This window comes from Cydia fagiglandana, chromosome 19, assembly GCF_963556715.1.
Source record: "Cydia fagiglandana chromosome 19, ilCydFagi1.1, whole genome shotgun sequence".
Taxonomy (NCBI): domain Eukaryota; kingdom Metazoa; phylum Arthropoda; class Insecta; order Lepidoptera; family Tortricidae; genus Cydia; species Cydia fagiglandana.
In genome coordinates, this window is record NC_085950.1 from 8,995,639 (window position 1) to 9,013,659 (window position 18,021).

Genomic DNA, 18,021 nt, shown 5'->3' on the forward strand with positions numbered 1-18,021 from the left:
GCGCCCGGCTTTGAACGCTTACAGCGCGCCTCGTACGACGACGGGCTGCGCCCGACGCGTTGAGTATGAGGGCGCCGAAGGCGCCCGGCATTGGAACACATACAGCGTGCCCGTACGTCTCTTGTACGGCTGTTTCATGCATTTGCCCGGATTTGGTAAGCGTCCAGCGTGCCACGTATGTCGACACTTTTAGTATGAGAAAGTCGAAGTCGCCTGGCTTTGGACCGCTTGCAGCGCACCGCGTACGTCGGGCTACGCCCGACTCTTCTAGTATGAGGGCGCCGAAGGCGCCCGGCTTTGGAACGCGTACAGCGAGCTTCGTACGTCGGGCTACGCCCGACTCTTTTGGTATGAGGGCGCCTTCGGCGCCCGGCTCTGGAACGCGTACGGCGAGCTTCGTACGTCGGGCTACGCCCGATTCTTTTAGTATAAGAGCGCCGCTTTGTGTATGAGGGCGCCGAAGACGCCCGGCTTTGGAACACGTACAGCGTGCCCGTACGTCTCTTGTACGGCTGTTTCATACATTTTGGCTGATCTGGACTTCTATACCTATTCACGTTATAAAATATTGCAGGTCATTAAAAAAACACTATGTTTATAGCGGCCAAACAAATTTATTTTGCAAATACCTTCTTGTATCGCCGTAGTCGGGTACTACGCGGATAGAATCCAGAGCGCTTGTAGATTCGTACCTAGTTCGAATTACCTACCCGATACATTAATGTTTCATCGGGTGCATGCAAGCAAAGCCGGTTGCAAAAGCTAACAATATTTATATATTTGAAATGTGCTAATTGAGCTCTTTCAAATGATATACATCACGTAATCATTACTTATTTTTATTTTTTTCGTTCGTGATTTTATGACCTCTAGAGGGCGCCTTGTTCATTTTTTTGTGACTTAATATAGCCTATAACCAGCGGACGATTAAGATAATTCGAGTGACATATCGTTTGTCAAATTATAATGTGTACTTTAGAAGTTATGAGGGAACAAATGAACATACATACATACATACATACCCACATATATACCGATCAAAATCATAATCCTCCTTTTGCGTTGCCGTAGTCGGGTAAAAATAAAGGGATTTAAACTATTTTGGTGTTTTTATTTATATTTGCATGGTAACCTTTATCCAATAATTTTGTGTTTAAATTTGGCCGCATCTCAAAATCTTTAAAAAACGTTTCTGCAATACGGCTACAACTCTAAATACCTGTCTTTCGGGCCTTGTGTCTTAAAAAATATACATTTCTTTTAAAACGTGGCGTGGTCATAAGGAGGGTTATATCATTCCGAGTAAAAAAAGCTAAATTTTAAATTCATAGACCTAAAACTAAAGGAGTAAGATCCTATTAAACACCCTGAACTATACTCTCCCAACTTTGAGACGCGATTTCTCGAAAAAACGGTTTTTTGAGATGTGGCAGTGTAGCAGGCACACGGCGAAATTAGCACACACACACAATTACGCCTACATTCAAATAGGACGACGCGTTTACAGAGCCTGTAATCAAAGCTGGTTAACAAAATAAGAGTCATCTTTATTACTCTAATGGTACATAGCTAAGTGTAGATGAAATGCATATAATGTCAATAACTACCAATCAGCGACATTAATCCGCTAATAACCTTCTTGCTGTACGTACTGGCCGCTTAGAGTTCGCGGTTCATATTTGATTAGAATATGACTTGGACAGGGATAGGTTTATGCCATACAGTGAAGAACCAGTCAAATAATTCACGTATAATAATTTAATGCAGATTAAAAGATAACTAGTTAAAATGTTGTTATGACATGACAGAAACTCAACATAAGTAAATATATATCATTGTTGTATAAATGTATTCCGCTATAATAAGTATTTTGTATATTTTATTATCTATCTGTATGGCAGTGCGAAGTCACGTTCAGGTATAGTCTGTCCGTTTTTCTAAGATCAAGTACGCCACAGTAAATGTATGGCGAACTTGATCTTAGAAATCGGACTGGCTATACAGTCTGCAAAATTTACATGGGTACAAGAATCGGGTCAAAAATATTTGAACAGGCGGAGTCACAATAAATCCCCACTTTCAGTTCAGAATATTTTATATGTATATAGCCGGTCAAGCAAGTTTGTCAGTAGAAAAAGGTGCAAAATGAAAATTTTATATGGGACCACAGCCGTTCGCGCGCTTACTTTTTCTAAATTTGCCGCTCTTTTCTGTGTGCATTTGTTAAATTAATTCAGTGAAAGCATGATAGGAAAAATGTATCCACATATAGGAGACCGGGTATGATTATCTCACGGGTTATATCTCATGAATAGAACATATTCTAGATGGTTTACTAACGAATGGCCCAAAAACGTTTCCCAAAGTATCACATCCCAAACTATGTTGTATATGTACATTTTAGTCTAAAATGACATGCATTTTTTTTTACATCTCGTTATTCTATTAAATTAATTAATCCACTTCGATGACCTTTTTCTAGTACACAGTATTTCGTTTCTGTATGGACGGCAGTTCTAACCTAACCCACATTTCTAATAGCATTTCGATTTTGTGAGGGTCACAGTTCTACTAATCTAACCCACTTTTCTGATAGTGGTTCCGTTTTGTGAGGATCGCAGTTCAAACCTAACCCAACCCACCCAAATTACGTAGAATTTAACGTACCTATATTAACATAACAAAAATTACTTTAAATAGATATGCTTATTTGTCAAATTTGCGAAGTGACAATTTTGACCAAACATCTTTTTGGAATATAATCATCAACTGAAAAATAATAAATAATTATAATTATAATTTAATTTGTTCAAATACTTCATTGTAATATAATCATCATTCTCTTGCCCTTGTTCCATTCACTTGGGGTCGGCGCAGCATGTCTTTTTGGAATATAATATTAGACAATAAAAAACGTTTGCTAAATAAGTTTTTGTCCTAATAACATTTGACAAAGTAAAATCATGCCAAATGATAATTTGACCAAATAAATTATATGCGAAGTGTAACTTTGCTAAAGGTTTCTTTGGGAAATGAAACTATTGCGATAAGTTTGTTGGGAAGTGAAATTTGGCGAAATGTATTTGGCCCAAACGAAAGTACACCATTCTAGATATCTTGCCAGGCATCCACTCAATTTCATGTCTCTCTAATTGGACGCTTTTTTCCATAGTTCTCTGCGAATAGCATCTTGTGGGAATCTGAATGGAAAGTAATGTAAAATGGCAATACCAAATTTGATTATTAATTTGAAATAACTAAGTAGTTTTTTTATAGCTCCATCTCATGAAATAAAAAAGTAAAATACAAATCTGTAAGAAGGAATTTATTTATAATTATATAGAAAATACCTAAACCAATAAAATAAAGTTAATAAAATAGTCTACTTCATTTGGCATAACACCATCCCTATTATCCTCGCAATTTAAAAAGTCGTATGTTGTTATGAAAGTCGTATGCAGTTGTTACGTTTTAGCTTAGCACGGTAGTATTGAAAACAAATCGTCATGTTTTTTCCAAATTTTACTGAAGCTATCTGTTTACTACAAGTGAAAAGTGATTCCATTGTCCTTGGTATGAACTAAAATAACTTCTGCACCACTTCACGACACATGAATATAATTTTATTACAAAAACGTTGTTTTTATAAATCAATTTAGCCATTTGTCACTGACTGTCATCTCGGTCGCGTACTGAGATTGCCAATCGAGCAGTTTGTAAGTACCGCCTATCGCGGGGTAGTTTGCGTTGGGTCATAATTGAGCGGACAGAATACTTCCATGTATATCATTTCGCTGATATCCAGACATCGTAATTTTTATAGCTTTTTTGATGTAGCGGAGTGGTGTTAACGGTAATTGGTATAGATAATTCCAACTGAAATGGGAAATTAAAGTTATTATTAACGTAATTAACGCTAATTAATCATTTGGGTTGAAATTGTTTACCTATACCAATTTCGAAAACACCATTTCGCTGCACCGAAAATGCTATAAAATTACCTATGTTTATGGCTGATAATATCATATGAGAACCTAATGTTTGTTTTTTGACCGATCGCTACCGATGATCTCCGTTTCAGCTTGGTCAAAAATGCATTCGTGTGTCCGGATTTTCTCTATACAGGTCGCAATTCTCAACCGATTTTCGTGAACTTCTGTGAGCAGGTTCAACAATTAAATAGTTTTTTTTGTTGATTCAGTTTCTACTTTCTAGACTTTTTTAAAATGGCGGAGTCAACCATACATTTATTTAGTTTTAAGCTATGTTCGCGAGGTAGTATAATTTTGTACTCATTTACATTGGAACTTTGGAGGCGCGAGTCTGTCACGTACTTGGTCAGTTTATTCTTAGGTATTAGGATTTTAAAAGTAGATTAGAGAATGTCTGTTTTGCCCTATGGTTGACTAGTAGCGAATGCCCTTAAGGAATTTAAGTCCGCCATTTGAACTTATTTTTATTGTGCAATAAAAAATATGAATAATCACAACACCTTATAAAACAAAGTCCTCCGCCGCGTCCGTTTGTGTGTTTGTTCACGATAAACTCAAAAACTACTGAACGGATTTTCATGCGGTTTTCACCTATCAATAGAGTGATTCTTGAGGAAGGTTTAGGTGTATAATTTGCTAACCCGTGCGAAGCTGGGGCGGGTCGCTAGTATAAATAAATAAAAAGTCGAGACAACGTGAAAAACAGTCTGCCTCGCCGTCCTTAAAACATTATACCAATTCGATATCAATTTCTGAATACGCCTCAAGCAAATACGATATCTATTTACCCTCCTTTCGTGGCCCTGAGGCCATGACCCGCGTTGAGTTGATACGTCGGAAATTAAAAGTAAACATATAAGGCAGCTAAATAAACATACAGAGTGCGATTTAAAAATGTACCTAAGAGCGTTTCTACATTGTCCGATCCGATAGATGATGATAGATCCGACGGATGTAGGATCCTACATCCGTCACAGAATAACTAATAGTACTACCGCATCCGTGGGCTATAACCGCGAAAATCGAAGTTAGCAAATTGCAGGACATTTTCTCTGTCACTCTAATTACGCCTTCATTGGAGTAAAAGAGAAAGATCCCCGCAATGTGAGCATTTCGGTTTTCGCGGTAGCCCCTCTGTAGTCAGGCCATGGGGGCGCGCCCGGGCGCCATCTTTAGCAGTCACGTCCACTACATAACAAGCATTAAGCCTATATACACATTGCACCGTGTTGAACAGAAAAATAAAGTAGAATAAGGAAATTAATTTATATGATTCTCTTATACACACAAATACATTAATTTATATGATTCTCTTATACATAAGCTACTATTGCACCATGTTGAACAGAAAAATAAAGTAGAATAAGGAAATTAATTTATATGTTTCTCTTATAAATTAATTTCCTTATTCTACTTTATTTTTCTGTTCAACATGGTGCAATAGTAGCTTATGTAATACCTACCGTTAAGTAAATCGTACTTAATGTTTTCCCTCACGGGACAGGCTTATGCCTAGTGTGGGGGTCAGTATAAACTTAGGCAGTGCGCGCATATGCGACAAAAAAATCGCAGCGATTTTAAAATTGTGATTTGTCACATTTTTCCGCGACTGCTCGCGAGGCGATTGTCGCAAAGTGAATTGCAGCATACGGAGTTGTATGGCCCCGCGCGCACTGCGATAATAAAATTGCACCCCGGACCTCAGTCGGCATTTCGCTCTCCAAGCGTCAACATATCGGAACCTGAAGGCCTACCGCGAACCACGTTCGAAGTGTTGCCTCCCCGTCACACTTACGTAGGAATTTACAAGTGCGACAGAGAGGCAACACGTCGAACGTGGTTCGCGGTAGGCCTTCTGCTTCTCCAATGGAACCACAAGATGAGACGCTAGATGTTGACCGTTTAATTATGGAAATAGAAAGAGATCACCTTTGTTGTATACACCGTGTTTTTATTGAATTCCGTTAACTTCGGTGTATGGTTAAGTACGTTTAAGATAACTAAATGGCATAGATAAGTTTGAAAAAAAAAAAATTTTTTTTTGTTTTTTTTTTTTCAAAAAAAATAACTTTAAAAAGTAATTAAATTTAGCATATAGCGTTGTTGTAACACGGGCATTACATTTAACTCAACCAAACAATTGAAATCTATGACATATCAATGTCATTTCGAACATTAATCGACCGAGATTGTACTTAAGTTTAGTAGCAAATGTTTGAGCTCATTCTAAACACTAATCAATATGTAAACCGGCCCTAAGACAAGTGTACACGCTTGTAGAGGCCTTATAAGAAAAAAATAAATTATTGATTATCTCCGAAATGGAGTTAATTATAATATCGATGTCTTTGAGAAAGTTACTTGATTTAAGCTCAGGAATGCACCTTTGAAAATAACGGAAATCAAAAAAAACACGGTGTATAAGAACACACGTTTCACGACAAGTGACTGGTACGAATGAACAAATCGTCGACTTTTTCATCGCAGTGCGCGTAGTGGATTTTCTGCGATATATTACAGCGCGATTCTAAAATCGTGTCGCAAAAATTAAAATTGTGGTGCGCGCTTGGCCTTACAGTTTATACTATGTCGTATTATACTTAACTTAGTATTAATTTCAAAATGATAATAAACCAATAATAAAAACCAACCAGTAATGTTTATGAATAAATTAATTACCTAGCTTCATGTAAATAAATAATTTAGCAAAATGATAATATGTAGTACTTAGGGGCTATTCATAAATTACGTCATTTCAATTTAGGGGGGGGGGGGGTCTGGGCATCGGATGACGGTAGCATGAAGTAGGAGGAAATGGGGTCATTTGAAGCATGATTTTTGGATGATTATAAGGGGGGGAGGGGTAAAAAATCGTCAAAAATCGATGACGTAATTTATGGACAGCCCCTTATTTCTCTATTTAATTAAAAGGATGGACAAGCCTTTGGGAGTTGATGACTTCGCTGCTATGGAGGGCCAGCTTCGGGGGTGTGTGGAGGCCGACAGGCACTACTGGCAAGTCAACGATGTGAAATGCGACGCTATACATACCGCCAAGACCTATGAGGAGTTTGCGTAAGTTTTAAACGGAGGCCTACGCGAGGCCGACAGAATACTGCTTGAGCAATGACGTGAAATGTGACGGCAAGCACACTGTTTAGGTTTAAGAGGAGTTTGGGTAGGTTTTGACCGGGGGCCTACGTGAGGCCGACACGGTAACTATGTTAAATGCGATGCCTTACACACTACTATGACGTCTATGATTAACGAGGAGTTTAGGTAAGTATTTCACAGAGGCCTATGAGAGGCCGACAGAATACTGGCATGGTAAACCTCCTTGCGGTTGTAGGGTAAAAAAGGTACCTACAATCTTCGTGGCACTTGCGTCCTTTCATGGTCTTAATCAATCTTCAATATTAATTTAATATCTTTCGTTTCACACTTTTGTCACTAACCCTTTCAATTAAACAAACTATAAGAGCTAGTATTAATTTCGAACAAAAAAGCCGCAAGCAGTCATATCACAGCGCATCTCGAATAGAATCTCGAGCACATCTCGGAGACTACAGCCATTAGTTTCACAAAGAAGGCGCTTATGCTTCGTGTAAAGTATCTTTTGTGCTTTTATGTAGCTTAAAAAGCTGTAATACAATTCAGAGTCTGCTGTTTTACTCGACTACGACGAAGATGGTTATGATTTAATAGTGTGTTTCACCGTTGTAGCAAAACTATAGTCTGGCAAACCAGTCTTTTGTCGCCTGAACTTATAACATTGCAAATTTGTTGAAAGCAAAATTGCAATAAACTTTAAATAGGCATGATATTACACGCTTCCTCATTGTGACAAAACTTCAAAAGTTCAACATTTATTCAGCAAATAGGCCACAAGGGCACTTTTACAAGTTTTCACTTTTACAACATTGAATTTACATACAAACAAAAATAATAACAATATACAATCAACAATTTTATAAAATACATCTACCAAATTTTCAACCGATCCCCGTGAAATTTTATAAAAAAGTTCGGTAGCTAAATAGATTTTTCTGTCTTTCGTTTTTTGAGAAAAGTACAAAATAGCGGAAATTGGCATAATGGACTTAGCGCCAGTAAGGTCTATCCTCCTAACGCCCAAGGTCCTACTTATAGTACTTATTCAGTTCGATGAAATTTGAATCATATTCAATCGGAACAGAGTCGCATTTGTTTTGTTTCGTTCAATTTTCAAACAAAACCAAAATCAACTCTATTCCCTGCACTAAAGGTTCAAATTTCAGTGGCAAATTCTGGATTTTTCATTTGTATGGCTGGGCCTTAGAAGGCTATGGCACTCAAAACTATTGTAAGTTCGCTGTGAGAATAACTCAATGAAGTAAGTTGTTTCACATTTTTAAGTTAATCGCTAGGTTTAGTTCACAGAGCCACGAGTGTTAACAAACACAACTTCTTTATATATACGGCTCGATTCTGAAAATGTATTAGATCTCTACTAGACCTCAACAAGTTACGATATGGATAATTTAAAGATATTTGTAAGATAAATGTGTCAAATTTGACGTTTCCGCGATTCTGGAGGCCCTCTTGAACGATTTCGACAAGTTATGACTTAGATATCCAAGTCACATCTAGTCGATATCTAATGTAAATCTAGTTGATCTCTATATCGTTTCTAGATCTTGTGATTATCTCGTTTCCCGAATACGCGTGATAGTCTCAATTTCTCTCTCTGAAAAACATAAACTGTCTTACTATACGTAGTAGAGGGCCACGAAAACCACTCGCTGATTCATCGGAGCTCACGCTTGCAGCTTCGAATAAACTCTTTTAGAGACAAATTAAATGATTTTAACCTCTAGCCACCCAGAGACCTATAAAAAGGTCTAATGTTCCATTCTAATTTGAACTTTGTGTTGACAAAATAAAATTTAATTTTGCTTGGCAAGGTTTGACGTATGGGCGGCTAGAGGTTAATGCTAAGTTATACATACTCAGTCACACCCAACTTGACAGTAGAAAAAGTGGCGCAATTGTAATGTTCTATGGTGTCCTCGCCTACAGTTTTAGGGCTCCGCACCCAAAGGGTAAAAACTGGACCCTATTACTAAGACTTCACTGTCTATCTGTCACCAGGTGGTCACCACACTGTATCTCATGTGAAGCTATCACGGAACAGTTGAAATTTTCACAGATAATGTATTTCTGTTGCCGCTATAACAACAAATCCCTACTAAAAAGTACGGAACCCTCGGCGGGCAAGTCCGACTCGCACTTGTCCGGTTTTTTTTAATTTTCTGCCTTTTTCTACTGACAAAATAGCCGTGCCAGAGTAATATCAAGGCTATAACCGCGAAAATAGAAGTTCGCAAATTGCGGGGATTTTTCTCTGTCACTCTAATTACGCCTTCGTTGGAGTAAAAGAGAAAGATCCCCGCAATTTGCGAATTTCGGTTTTCGCGGTAGCCGCTCAAGTACTTACCTAATTTGTTTCAGGGACCGCGTGGCCGCAGCCCACTTGAGGCCTCTAGAGAAGGCCGACTACAAGCAGAAGAGGCCGAGAGGATGGAACCAGTTCGCTGCCGGGCCGAAGCGTGAAACGGAATAGAAATGGCTTAAATTATATCTGGTCAAGCAGATCTTGTCAGTAAAAAAAGGCGGCAAATTTGAAAAATGTAGGCGCGAAGGGATATCGTCTCATAGAAAATTTGAATTTCGTGCCTTTTTCTACTGACAAGACTTGCTTGACCAAGTATATGTTGATATCTATCATAATAAAAGGAAAAAAAAAATATTTTATTCTAAAATCTCACTTTCTTATTGTTCTCATACAAAATCATTAGGTGGGTCGTATTATTATCAGTTTTTAGGGTTCCGTACCCAAAGGACCTATTACCACAGAATAAATAATAGTACTAAGTACAGAAGATTCACTCTTTACCAAAACGCGTCTGTTACGATCAACACAGATATGGTCGCTAGGTGGCGACAGCGCCACGCGCGGCTTATGGCAAACCCCAAAATTGGGGCCGAACGGATGTACCTGTAGCAAAGCAACGAAATCGCGGAGTGAGACGCCTGCTATCACTAAGACTCCACTGTCCGTCTGTCTGTCACCAGGCTGTATCTCGTGATCGTGATAGCTAGACAGAAATAGAAATGAATCTTATTTTGAGATTTGGAAGTCGGTTAAAAAGTATAGTTAGCCATAAAAGCAAGGCTCGGAACCGGCTTTTTCTTCATACAAAAAATACTGGTATTATTTTTCTTTCTTTGGTTTATTATTTCATTTTTAATGGGACGATTTATTAATACGAAATTGTTACCTAAATCCATGATATAGACATCCATTAGACATCTTTTAGACATCACCAACATACGATAACGATATGTTTAAGATCTAACCTGTCCATTCACAATTCGACATTCACTAGATATGAAATAGTAACGATATGTGACGTTCCACGGAAAAAGGTACCTTATGGCCGCAATAATATTGATGGAGCGGCCTTAATAATAGCGTAAGCGCCAACCACCATAGGGTACTCTTTGTCGCAGAACGTCACATATCGTTACTATTTCATATCTAGTGAATGTCTAATTCATTTCCCGAATCGCGCCGTCAGTCGTGTCATGTAAAGAGCGTACAATAACTAAAAATTTTGGGATTTAAAAAAAACACAGGTTCCGAGCCCTGCATAAAAGCTTGAGATAAAACTTATCAAATTGTTAAATTGTTCCAGGACTCGAGGGACCGCAGCGCACTCGAGGCCTCTAGGAAAGACCGACTACAAGCAAAAGAGACCGCGAGGATGGAACCAAGTCGCGGCCGGCTCGAAACGAAATAGAAATAGCTTAAATTATGTTGATTAGGTTATAATAAACGAGAGAAAAAAAATATTAACAAATATTCTTAAAATCTTAATTTTTTAGTGTTTTCTGTAAGGGCTCATGTAGACGGTGCGAGAAGTCACGTGCGAGTTTCATTACATTGCGGTTTTTGATCGGTCGGTTGAATTGGACGTAACCAACAGTCCGCAATGTAACTAAAATCGCATGCGAGTTCGCGCGTCGTCTAAATCAATTCTAAAGCCCCCTCCAGACTATGCGCGTGAATCGCGGGCGAAGCCGCGAACGCGAGTGTGGAGTCGATTTCGCTGTCCGCGAAAATCGACGCCACACTCGCGTTCGCGGCTTCGCGCCGCGATTCGCGCACGAGTGTGGAGGAGGCTTAAGTGTAAGGCCTGAGTGGACGCTCGAAGCGGAGCGTTCGGCGGGGCGTGCAGCGTGGCGTCGGGCTCACAAGTGATATGAGCAGCGTGCAATAAGGTCGCTCCTATACGTTTGCATTTGTTTAACATGCACGCCGCACGCCCCGCCCCGCTGCACGCTCAACTCGAGCGTCCAATCAGCCGGCCTAGCCAAGGTTACAATCGCTATCGCTTCGACAACGAAAAGCATGATGTCTCTCTATCACTCTTCCATATTAGTGTGACAGTGACAGTTGCGTTTCGATCGCTACGGAGCTTAAGCGATTGGCGTCTTGGCTAAGCGGCCAGGCCTTACACTAATGCTTTCGATCCTGTAGCACATACTCGCAAGGATGTGTAATAGGGTTAGAGCAAGATAAATCTGTAACGATTTTGATAGCACACGTTACACTACGTGTGCTATCAAAAGTAGTATTATTTATACGTCATAAATTCACAGAAGTTTGAGGTTTAAAATAACACTTGCACTACGTGTGCTATCAAAATCGTTGCAGACTTTTCTTGTTCAACTCTAGCAGTCAAAAGAAAATGAAAAGGAACTTTAGTTCAATCATATTGTAAGTAACTATGTTTATTAATCTTCTGCGATACTTTACATTAATTCAAAATTCTAAGAAAGAAAAGTCTAATGACATAAAAAAATAGGTACTTATATTTTTAAAGCGTACAATATTACATTTTTAATTTCCTGTCACCCTTGTGTGTGTTAATCACAGATCTCAACTAGTAGATAGAACACAAGAGAATCTAAGTCAACACCTAAGCGCCCTTACAAATGTTGTACGGGAGCGCGATCACTTATTTATTTCAGTTGCGCCCATAATAAAGTTAAGACTAGTACTCGTGTAAATTAAAAAGATTTACAAAATTTTTGCTATTGGAGCGTACCTGGGTTGCTATAGTATATAAAACAGTGTTTTGTTGCTCGAATTGCAGTATTTCACACATAGAGGACATAACCAAACGGAGACGCCATGTCTGTAATTTTCGGTACAAAATAGTCCGCCGAGATTTGCGGGGAGGGGCACGTCAATATGTAACGTAAAAATAGCCATGTTAGATAAACGTCAGTCCATGCAATGTGTATGACCATTGGCCGCCTATTTTCGACAGAGGGGACGCCTGTTAATGGCTACTCCGTTTTTATATTCTCTAAGCTTTCACAAGTGAAATTGCTCATATTTAACCTTTTCGACGCCGTGTCAAACATAAAAGCAGCCACTCGGACGCCACGTCACCCAAGTGTCAAAACTGAAATTGAACTTTATGCATATGCACGTAGGTCTATGTTGCTCTGTGGTCTGTGACCGATTAATCAGTCTGGCGTTGAACCTGCGGTGCTGATATATCGGTCATTGGCGTCCAAAAGGTTAAGGTGACGTCGTTAACTGTTTGTAAACTCTTCATAACGCGGTGTGTGTGTAGTCTGTGGTGTTAACCCTTCTTGGGGTTGCACATGCGAATGATGACCTCTATCTTGGTGTGGGTGCTCTCCTTCTTCGGGTGGTAGAAACGCGTGTCGTTACGGTCCATGGGCACAAGAGGGTTTGTATACCAGCCGTATCTATAGGAAATAAAAAAACAAGTTCATTTTTAGGGTTCCGTACCCAAAGGGTAAAAAGGTGACCCTATTACTAAGACTCCACTGTTTGACTGACTGTCCGTCTGTTTGTCACCAGACTGTATCTCATGAACCGTGATAGACATTTGAAATTTTCCCAGACGATGTATTTCTATTGCCGCTATAACAACAAATACTAAAAAGTACGGAACCCCCGGTGGGCGAGTCCGACTCGCACTTGTCCGATTTTATCAATCATCAACATCCCACGCAGACAAAGTATCGGGCAGAAGTTACTACATAAGCGCCACGTGCACCATTTCACTAACCCGGGGTTAAGCAGTTAAACCGTTAACCGATTGTCAAATTGTTTAACCGGTTAACCCGGGTTAGTGGGGTGGTGCAAGTGGCACTAAGGGTAAGTTGCAACAAATGATCAACGTTACGCAGCAGAGTTCTATGAAACTTGCCATCAGAGATGTGACTTATTTGAAATACTTGTATTTAAAATGCAAATACAAAATGCAAAATACCTATTTTGTATTTAAATACCTTTTGAAGAAAACTATTTTGTATTTTATTTGAAATAGTTTTTGGGACCTATTTTCTATTTTCAAAATACAAAATACTTTATAGTAGGTAGGTAATGTAGGTAGGAGTTACAATCTCTTCTGATATTACAATTCTGGCAACTCTCTCATTCTTTTAACATGGAACTGTTGAATCTGTTTAGTAGCGTCGCACATGACCACAAGCGTAGCGAGTGGTTAAAAAAGTGGAATCTTGAGTGTTGCGAGGGTTTCAAGGCACGAGAGGAGAACAAACTTTTCTGCCCTGGTGAAACACAAACGAGACGTTTTCATCACACTAACGAGAGGCATTATACTAGCTGTAAAACATTACAAATTAATGCTTTAAAAGTTGGCCGTTAAAAACCATCATCCATACCTACATCCTACCGGTTAATATGAGCAAACATCTAGAAATTTGCACTTCAGATAGAGGATTGATTTCAAAGAATAAAGAGAGTCTTTTCAACTCGGAAATTCGGAGTAATACTTTTGAATTCAGACTAGGTATTCACTACTCAGAGTACCTTTTATCGCAAAGTATTTGTATTTTAACAAGTATTTTGAAAATACCTATTTCGTATTTTGTATTTAAATACAAATTCAAAAACTATTTTGTATTTTGCATTTGAAATAGTATTATCAAGGAAGTATTTGTATTTTGTATTTAAATACTTTTTATAAAGTATTTTTCACATCTCTGCTTGCCATACACTAGAATTTAGCGAACGCTTTTACGGTGACAGACGATTTGGTGCAGCCGACCCTAAACTCCCTAAAGGGCCACTTGCACCATTCACTAATCCGGGGATAACCGGTTAAACCTGGAGTTACCATAGTCACCAGTACAATTTGACACTGTGTTAACGGTTAAACCGCTTAATCTCGGGTTAGTGGGATGGTGCAAGTGGCGCTAAGTGTATTAAAGAAGAGTCTTACACATGGCTCTCGATGACGGGTGCAGGGTACTTGCTGTGTGGTCCCTTGGCCCTCGTCTGGGCCACGTTGTAGGCATAGCCGGCGATCTTTTTTATCTGCTCTTCTGATTCGTCCTTGAGCTGATCGTGCCGCGCGTAGAACTTTGTGGCGACAGGCAGAGCTGTGAAGAATAGTGTTGGTTAAGACGCGAGTCCTTTGAGTCATAGAGAAAAAATCTGGAAAAAATACATAGAGTGCTCACTCCATACATTTTAAGAGTAGCGCTACTGATAATTCTGCTACTCGATGCTAGACGTCGACTGCGAAAATAATAGTCGTTTTGGTATCAAAGCTGATGAATGGAATGAGCACTCTATTCTTACTATATTTCTCTGGGGGCCTAGCCAAGATGATAATCGTTCGCAGAGAAACGAAACGAAACGCTCTGTCTCATTCGCACTAATATGGAAGTAGTTAAGTTCTACAAAATTGTTGACGGAGTCTTTATTCGGAGGCTAGATATAGTAGTAGCTAGATAGAGGAGAAACTCATTAAAGGAATCGACTCTGAGTCTAGAGCCTGACGATTTTTGGTAAGAACGAGACGAGTTCTTCAAATTCAGAGACGCGAATTCCTACCAACACTAGCAAGTGAACTTTGTCGGTTCTTTATTTTTTTGTGTGGTTGATCCTACGTGCCTGACATTGATCAAAATGGCTGCCATTTTCTAAATATCATTATCCGCTACTGCTAAATCGATACAATTTACAGTGAGCAGCAGAAGTTGTTAAGCGGGCAAGGTGTTCGAAATTACCTTTACGCGCTTATTCTCTTAATAATAAAGTCGAGTCAAGATCATTGTGAACACCTCGCCCGCTTAGCAAATATTGCTGCTGACTGTACATTAGAGCAAAGCTATAAGGCCTAGCGGCGAACGAGACAACAACAAAGCGAGTGCGACCCCTTCCGCAACACTTTTTCCTTCCTTCTCTGCAGAAAATGTCCCAGTAGATGCCGGCACCCTGTATCTTCTACTATTCAGTATTAACTATTTAAAAACGACCCTACACATAACTACAATAAAGAACTATCTTATCTTAACTTTTTTAAAGCCTACTACTTTGGTGTCCCACTGCTGGGCAAAGGTCTCCCCTCGTTTTCTCCACTCGATCCGGTCATCGGCATTTTCCCCATTTATCTTATCTTATCTCATCTCATCTTATCTTATCTTAACTAACATCCAAAGTTGGGCCGGTAAGTCTTGTAGTTCCTAAAGTGCTTCACCTCCCGGTTGATCTTCTCGTTGAGCATCTGCAGATCGACTGGGGGACGAGTCCCGAACGTGCATTTCCCGTCACCCATATTTGCTGAAAAATACGGCAGATGTTTTGTACTGAAAATTACAGAAAAGGGGTTCTGATACTTTCTGACCCCCCTTCCCCCTTGGTGATATTTGGTGTCGTGTATTTTTTTGAATTTTTTCATTTGACCTAATTTTAAGATACCTAAATAGTCTTGTATATATATATAGCAAATCGTGTTTATTTTTATATTTTCGTTATTAAATAGACTCGCTATTTTGAAGTGCAGAGTGAAGATCTATGTTTAAAGAAACCGAGAAAAAGTATCTACTTATGTGATAGGTTTTTTTTTCTTAGTTTCGTTCACTGTAGAAAAATACACGTAAGGTTTCCTTTATACCCCCCTCCCCCAACGTGATCTATCGCGAAGTTTCGTGACTCCGATGGGGGGAGGGGGAGTCCGATGACCTCGCGTGATTTGTGCACAAGCCCTAAGGCGTCTCCATTTGGCTATACCAATCAAGTGATTATATTCTCTTTGATACCTATCTTCTAAGGCTGACACTAGGCGCGATTCGGGAAATGAATTAGAGATTCACTAGATATGAAATAGTAAAGATATGTGACGTTCCACGGCAAAGGGTACCTTATGGCGGCTGGCACTTACGCTATTATTAACGCCGCTCCATTACTCAGCCGGGGCAATAGTACCTTTTGCCGTGGAACGTCTCATATCTTTACTATTTCATATCTAGTGAATCTCTAATTCATTTCCCGAATCGCGCCGACTGACACCCAAAATTGCATCGCTTACCCTGCGGGTATAGGAATATCGCCGTATTCAAAGTTATTGTGTGATAGAGTTGGATCTCGTTAAGTTTTCATGCCAAGTATTTCATCAAGTACCTATGGGGTTATAAGCATATGTAATAATACACGGTGTAACATGAGGAAACCGAATAATTATAACCACGCATGTCTGAGGTCAAAAGAAGGAAAAAATGTAATATGAGTTTAGGTCATTTTCGCCAAAAAAAAATTTATTTTGTTTTGTTTTTTTTTCAATTTTTTGAATGTATTTGTACATAAAAAAATAAATGTTATTGGTGAACTTGTTACTTAAAATTGATTTTTACATTTTTTTTTCGCAATACCTTCTTTTTGCAAAGTGGTACTTGTCACTTTTTGACATCTATCAATAAGGATATTTAAACTACGTCCCATAGCAGCAACATTACCATCAAAAAAGCCTTTTACATTATGTAACAACAAACACTTGTTTATTTTTAAATTAATATTATCTCTGAAACTAGGCGTTTTTAAAAAAAGTTTATAGGACATTTTTGTCTCTAAATATGATCAGGAATACGCTGTTAAAATTATTCGGTTTACTCATGTTACACCGTGTATATTAGGTATATAATAATATGCATTACAATAAAATACGATACTATTTATTGCACACTTCACATAGTTCTCAATATATGTAGGTACCATAGACTAGGAATCCTCTAGACCGAGTTTAGAGCAATTATTTCATGCAACCGATGATGCCAAAAATGCGGGGGTGCGCGGGACGAGGTGAGCGAAGTCCCTTGCCGTGATTGGTCCGTTCAAAGACACGGACCTCAAACAAAGACACTTATCGACTCGAACATGGAGTAAAATTACCGTATGCGCGATTATGCTAAGTCTGGAAGATGTTTTGTCTGTGGTAGGTACAGTCAAGTGTAAAAATATGGGTGCATACAACTTACTCACTACATACGACGACAACACATGACGATACATGTGCGAAAATTGGGTAATTGCAACTCGTGCCGATTTAAAACCATTTTAAAACACTCCCGTATCTCACACTTAGGTATATAGTAATGTAGTATAATATCCCAAGCTCTCTAGTTTTTTCGTTACAATAAATAGAATACATAATTATATCGACAAAAGTTATTAACCTTACCTTTTGATGATAATTATCTGTGTAAATAATGTATAAATAATGTTGGATAAATAATTTCTTGCCTAAATGTTTGTGTTTATGTTTGAATGACATTGACAAAAGTCAAAAATATACATATTGAATAACAGGCGGGCCCTGTATCATAAGCACAAAACGGTAGGTTAAACCAAATATAATAGGTTATAATTTTTAAGAAAAAAAAAACCGACTTCTATGGGGCCCGGTGAAAGATTATGGTAAATGGTGCACTATGTAGAAAAGGAAGTAAAACCAGTACTTTCTATTAGCATTTCGTTTCCGTAAGGGTCGTAGTTCTAGCCTAACCTAACCCACTTCTCTGATAGCAGTTCAGTTCTGTGAGGATCGCAGTTCAAACCTAACCTAACCCACTTAACGGCGCATGCGGTGCGGTGTACGGGGGTTTGAGCGGGAGGGGTTTGGCATCATCATACTTT

General features: G+C 38.9%; 2 protein-coding genes across 2 annotated transcripts; one reads left to right on the forward strand and one right to left on the reverse strand.

The window, feature by feature from the left end:
* The first annotated feature begins 6,919 nt into the window (after positions 1-6,919).
* LOC134673778 (coiled-coil domain-containing protein 103) lies at positions 6,920-9,610 on the forward strand. Its single transcript, XM_063531804.1, has 2 exons — positions 6,920-7,067; positions 9,483-9,610. Exons 1-2 carry the CDS (start codon positions 6,925-6,927, stop codon positions 9,592-9,594), a joined length of 255 nt encoding a protein of 84 aa, XP_063387874.1. The 5' UTR covers positions 6,920-6,924; the 3' UTR covers positions 9,595-9,610.
* Positions 9,611-12,656: 3,046 nt separating this feature from the next.
* On the reverse strand, positions 12,657-17,674 carry LOC134674021 (cilia- and flagella-associated protein 144-like). Its single transcript, XM_063532067.1, has 4 exons — positions 17,567-17,674; positions 15,544-15,672; positions 14,327-14,486; positions 12,657-12,821 (listed from the first exon to the last, which is right to left on the reverse strand). The coding sequence occupies exons 2-4, from the start codon at positions 15,665-15,667 to the stop codon at positions 12,692-12,694; spliced, it is 414 nt and encodes a 137-aa protein (XP_063388137.1). The 5' UTR covers positions 15,668-15,672; positions 17,567-17,674; the 3' UTR covers positions 12,657-12,691.
* Positions 17,675-18,021: the final 347 nt, after the last annotated feature.

Coding starts and splice junctions, on each gene's coding strand:
- LOC134673778 (XM_063531804.1), top strand. CDS start 6,925: ATGGACAAGCCTTTGGGAGTTGATGACTTCGCTGCTATGGAGGGCCAG. Junction 7,068..9,482: donor AAGACCTATGAGGAGTTTGC/GTAAGTTTTAAA, acceptor AATTTGTTTCAG/GGACCGCGTGGCCGCAGCCC.
- LOC134674021 (XM_063532067.1), bottom strand. CDS start 15,667: ATGGGTGACGGGAAATGCACGTTCGGGACTCGTCCCCCAGTCGATCTG. Junction 14,487..15,543: donor TTACCGGCCCAACTTTGGAT/GTTAGTTAAGAT, acceptor TATTCTTCACAG/CTCTGCCTGTCGCCACAAAG. Junction 12,822..14,326: donor CCCGTCATCGAGAGCCATGT/GTAAGACTCTTC, acceptor TATTTCCTATAG/ATACGGCTGGTATACAAACC.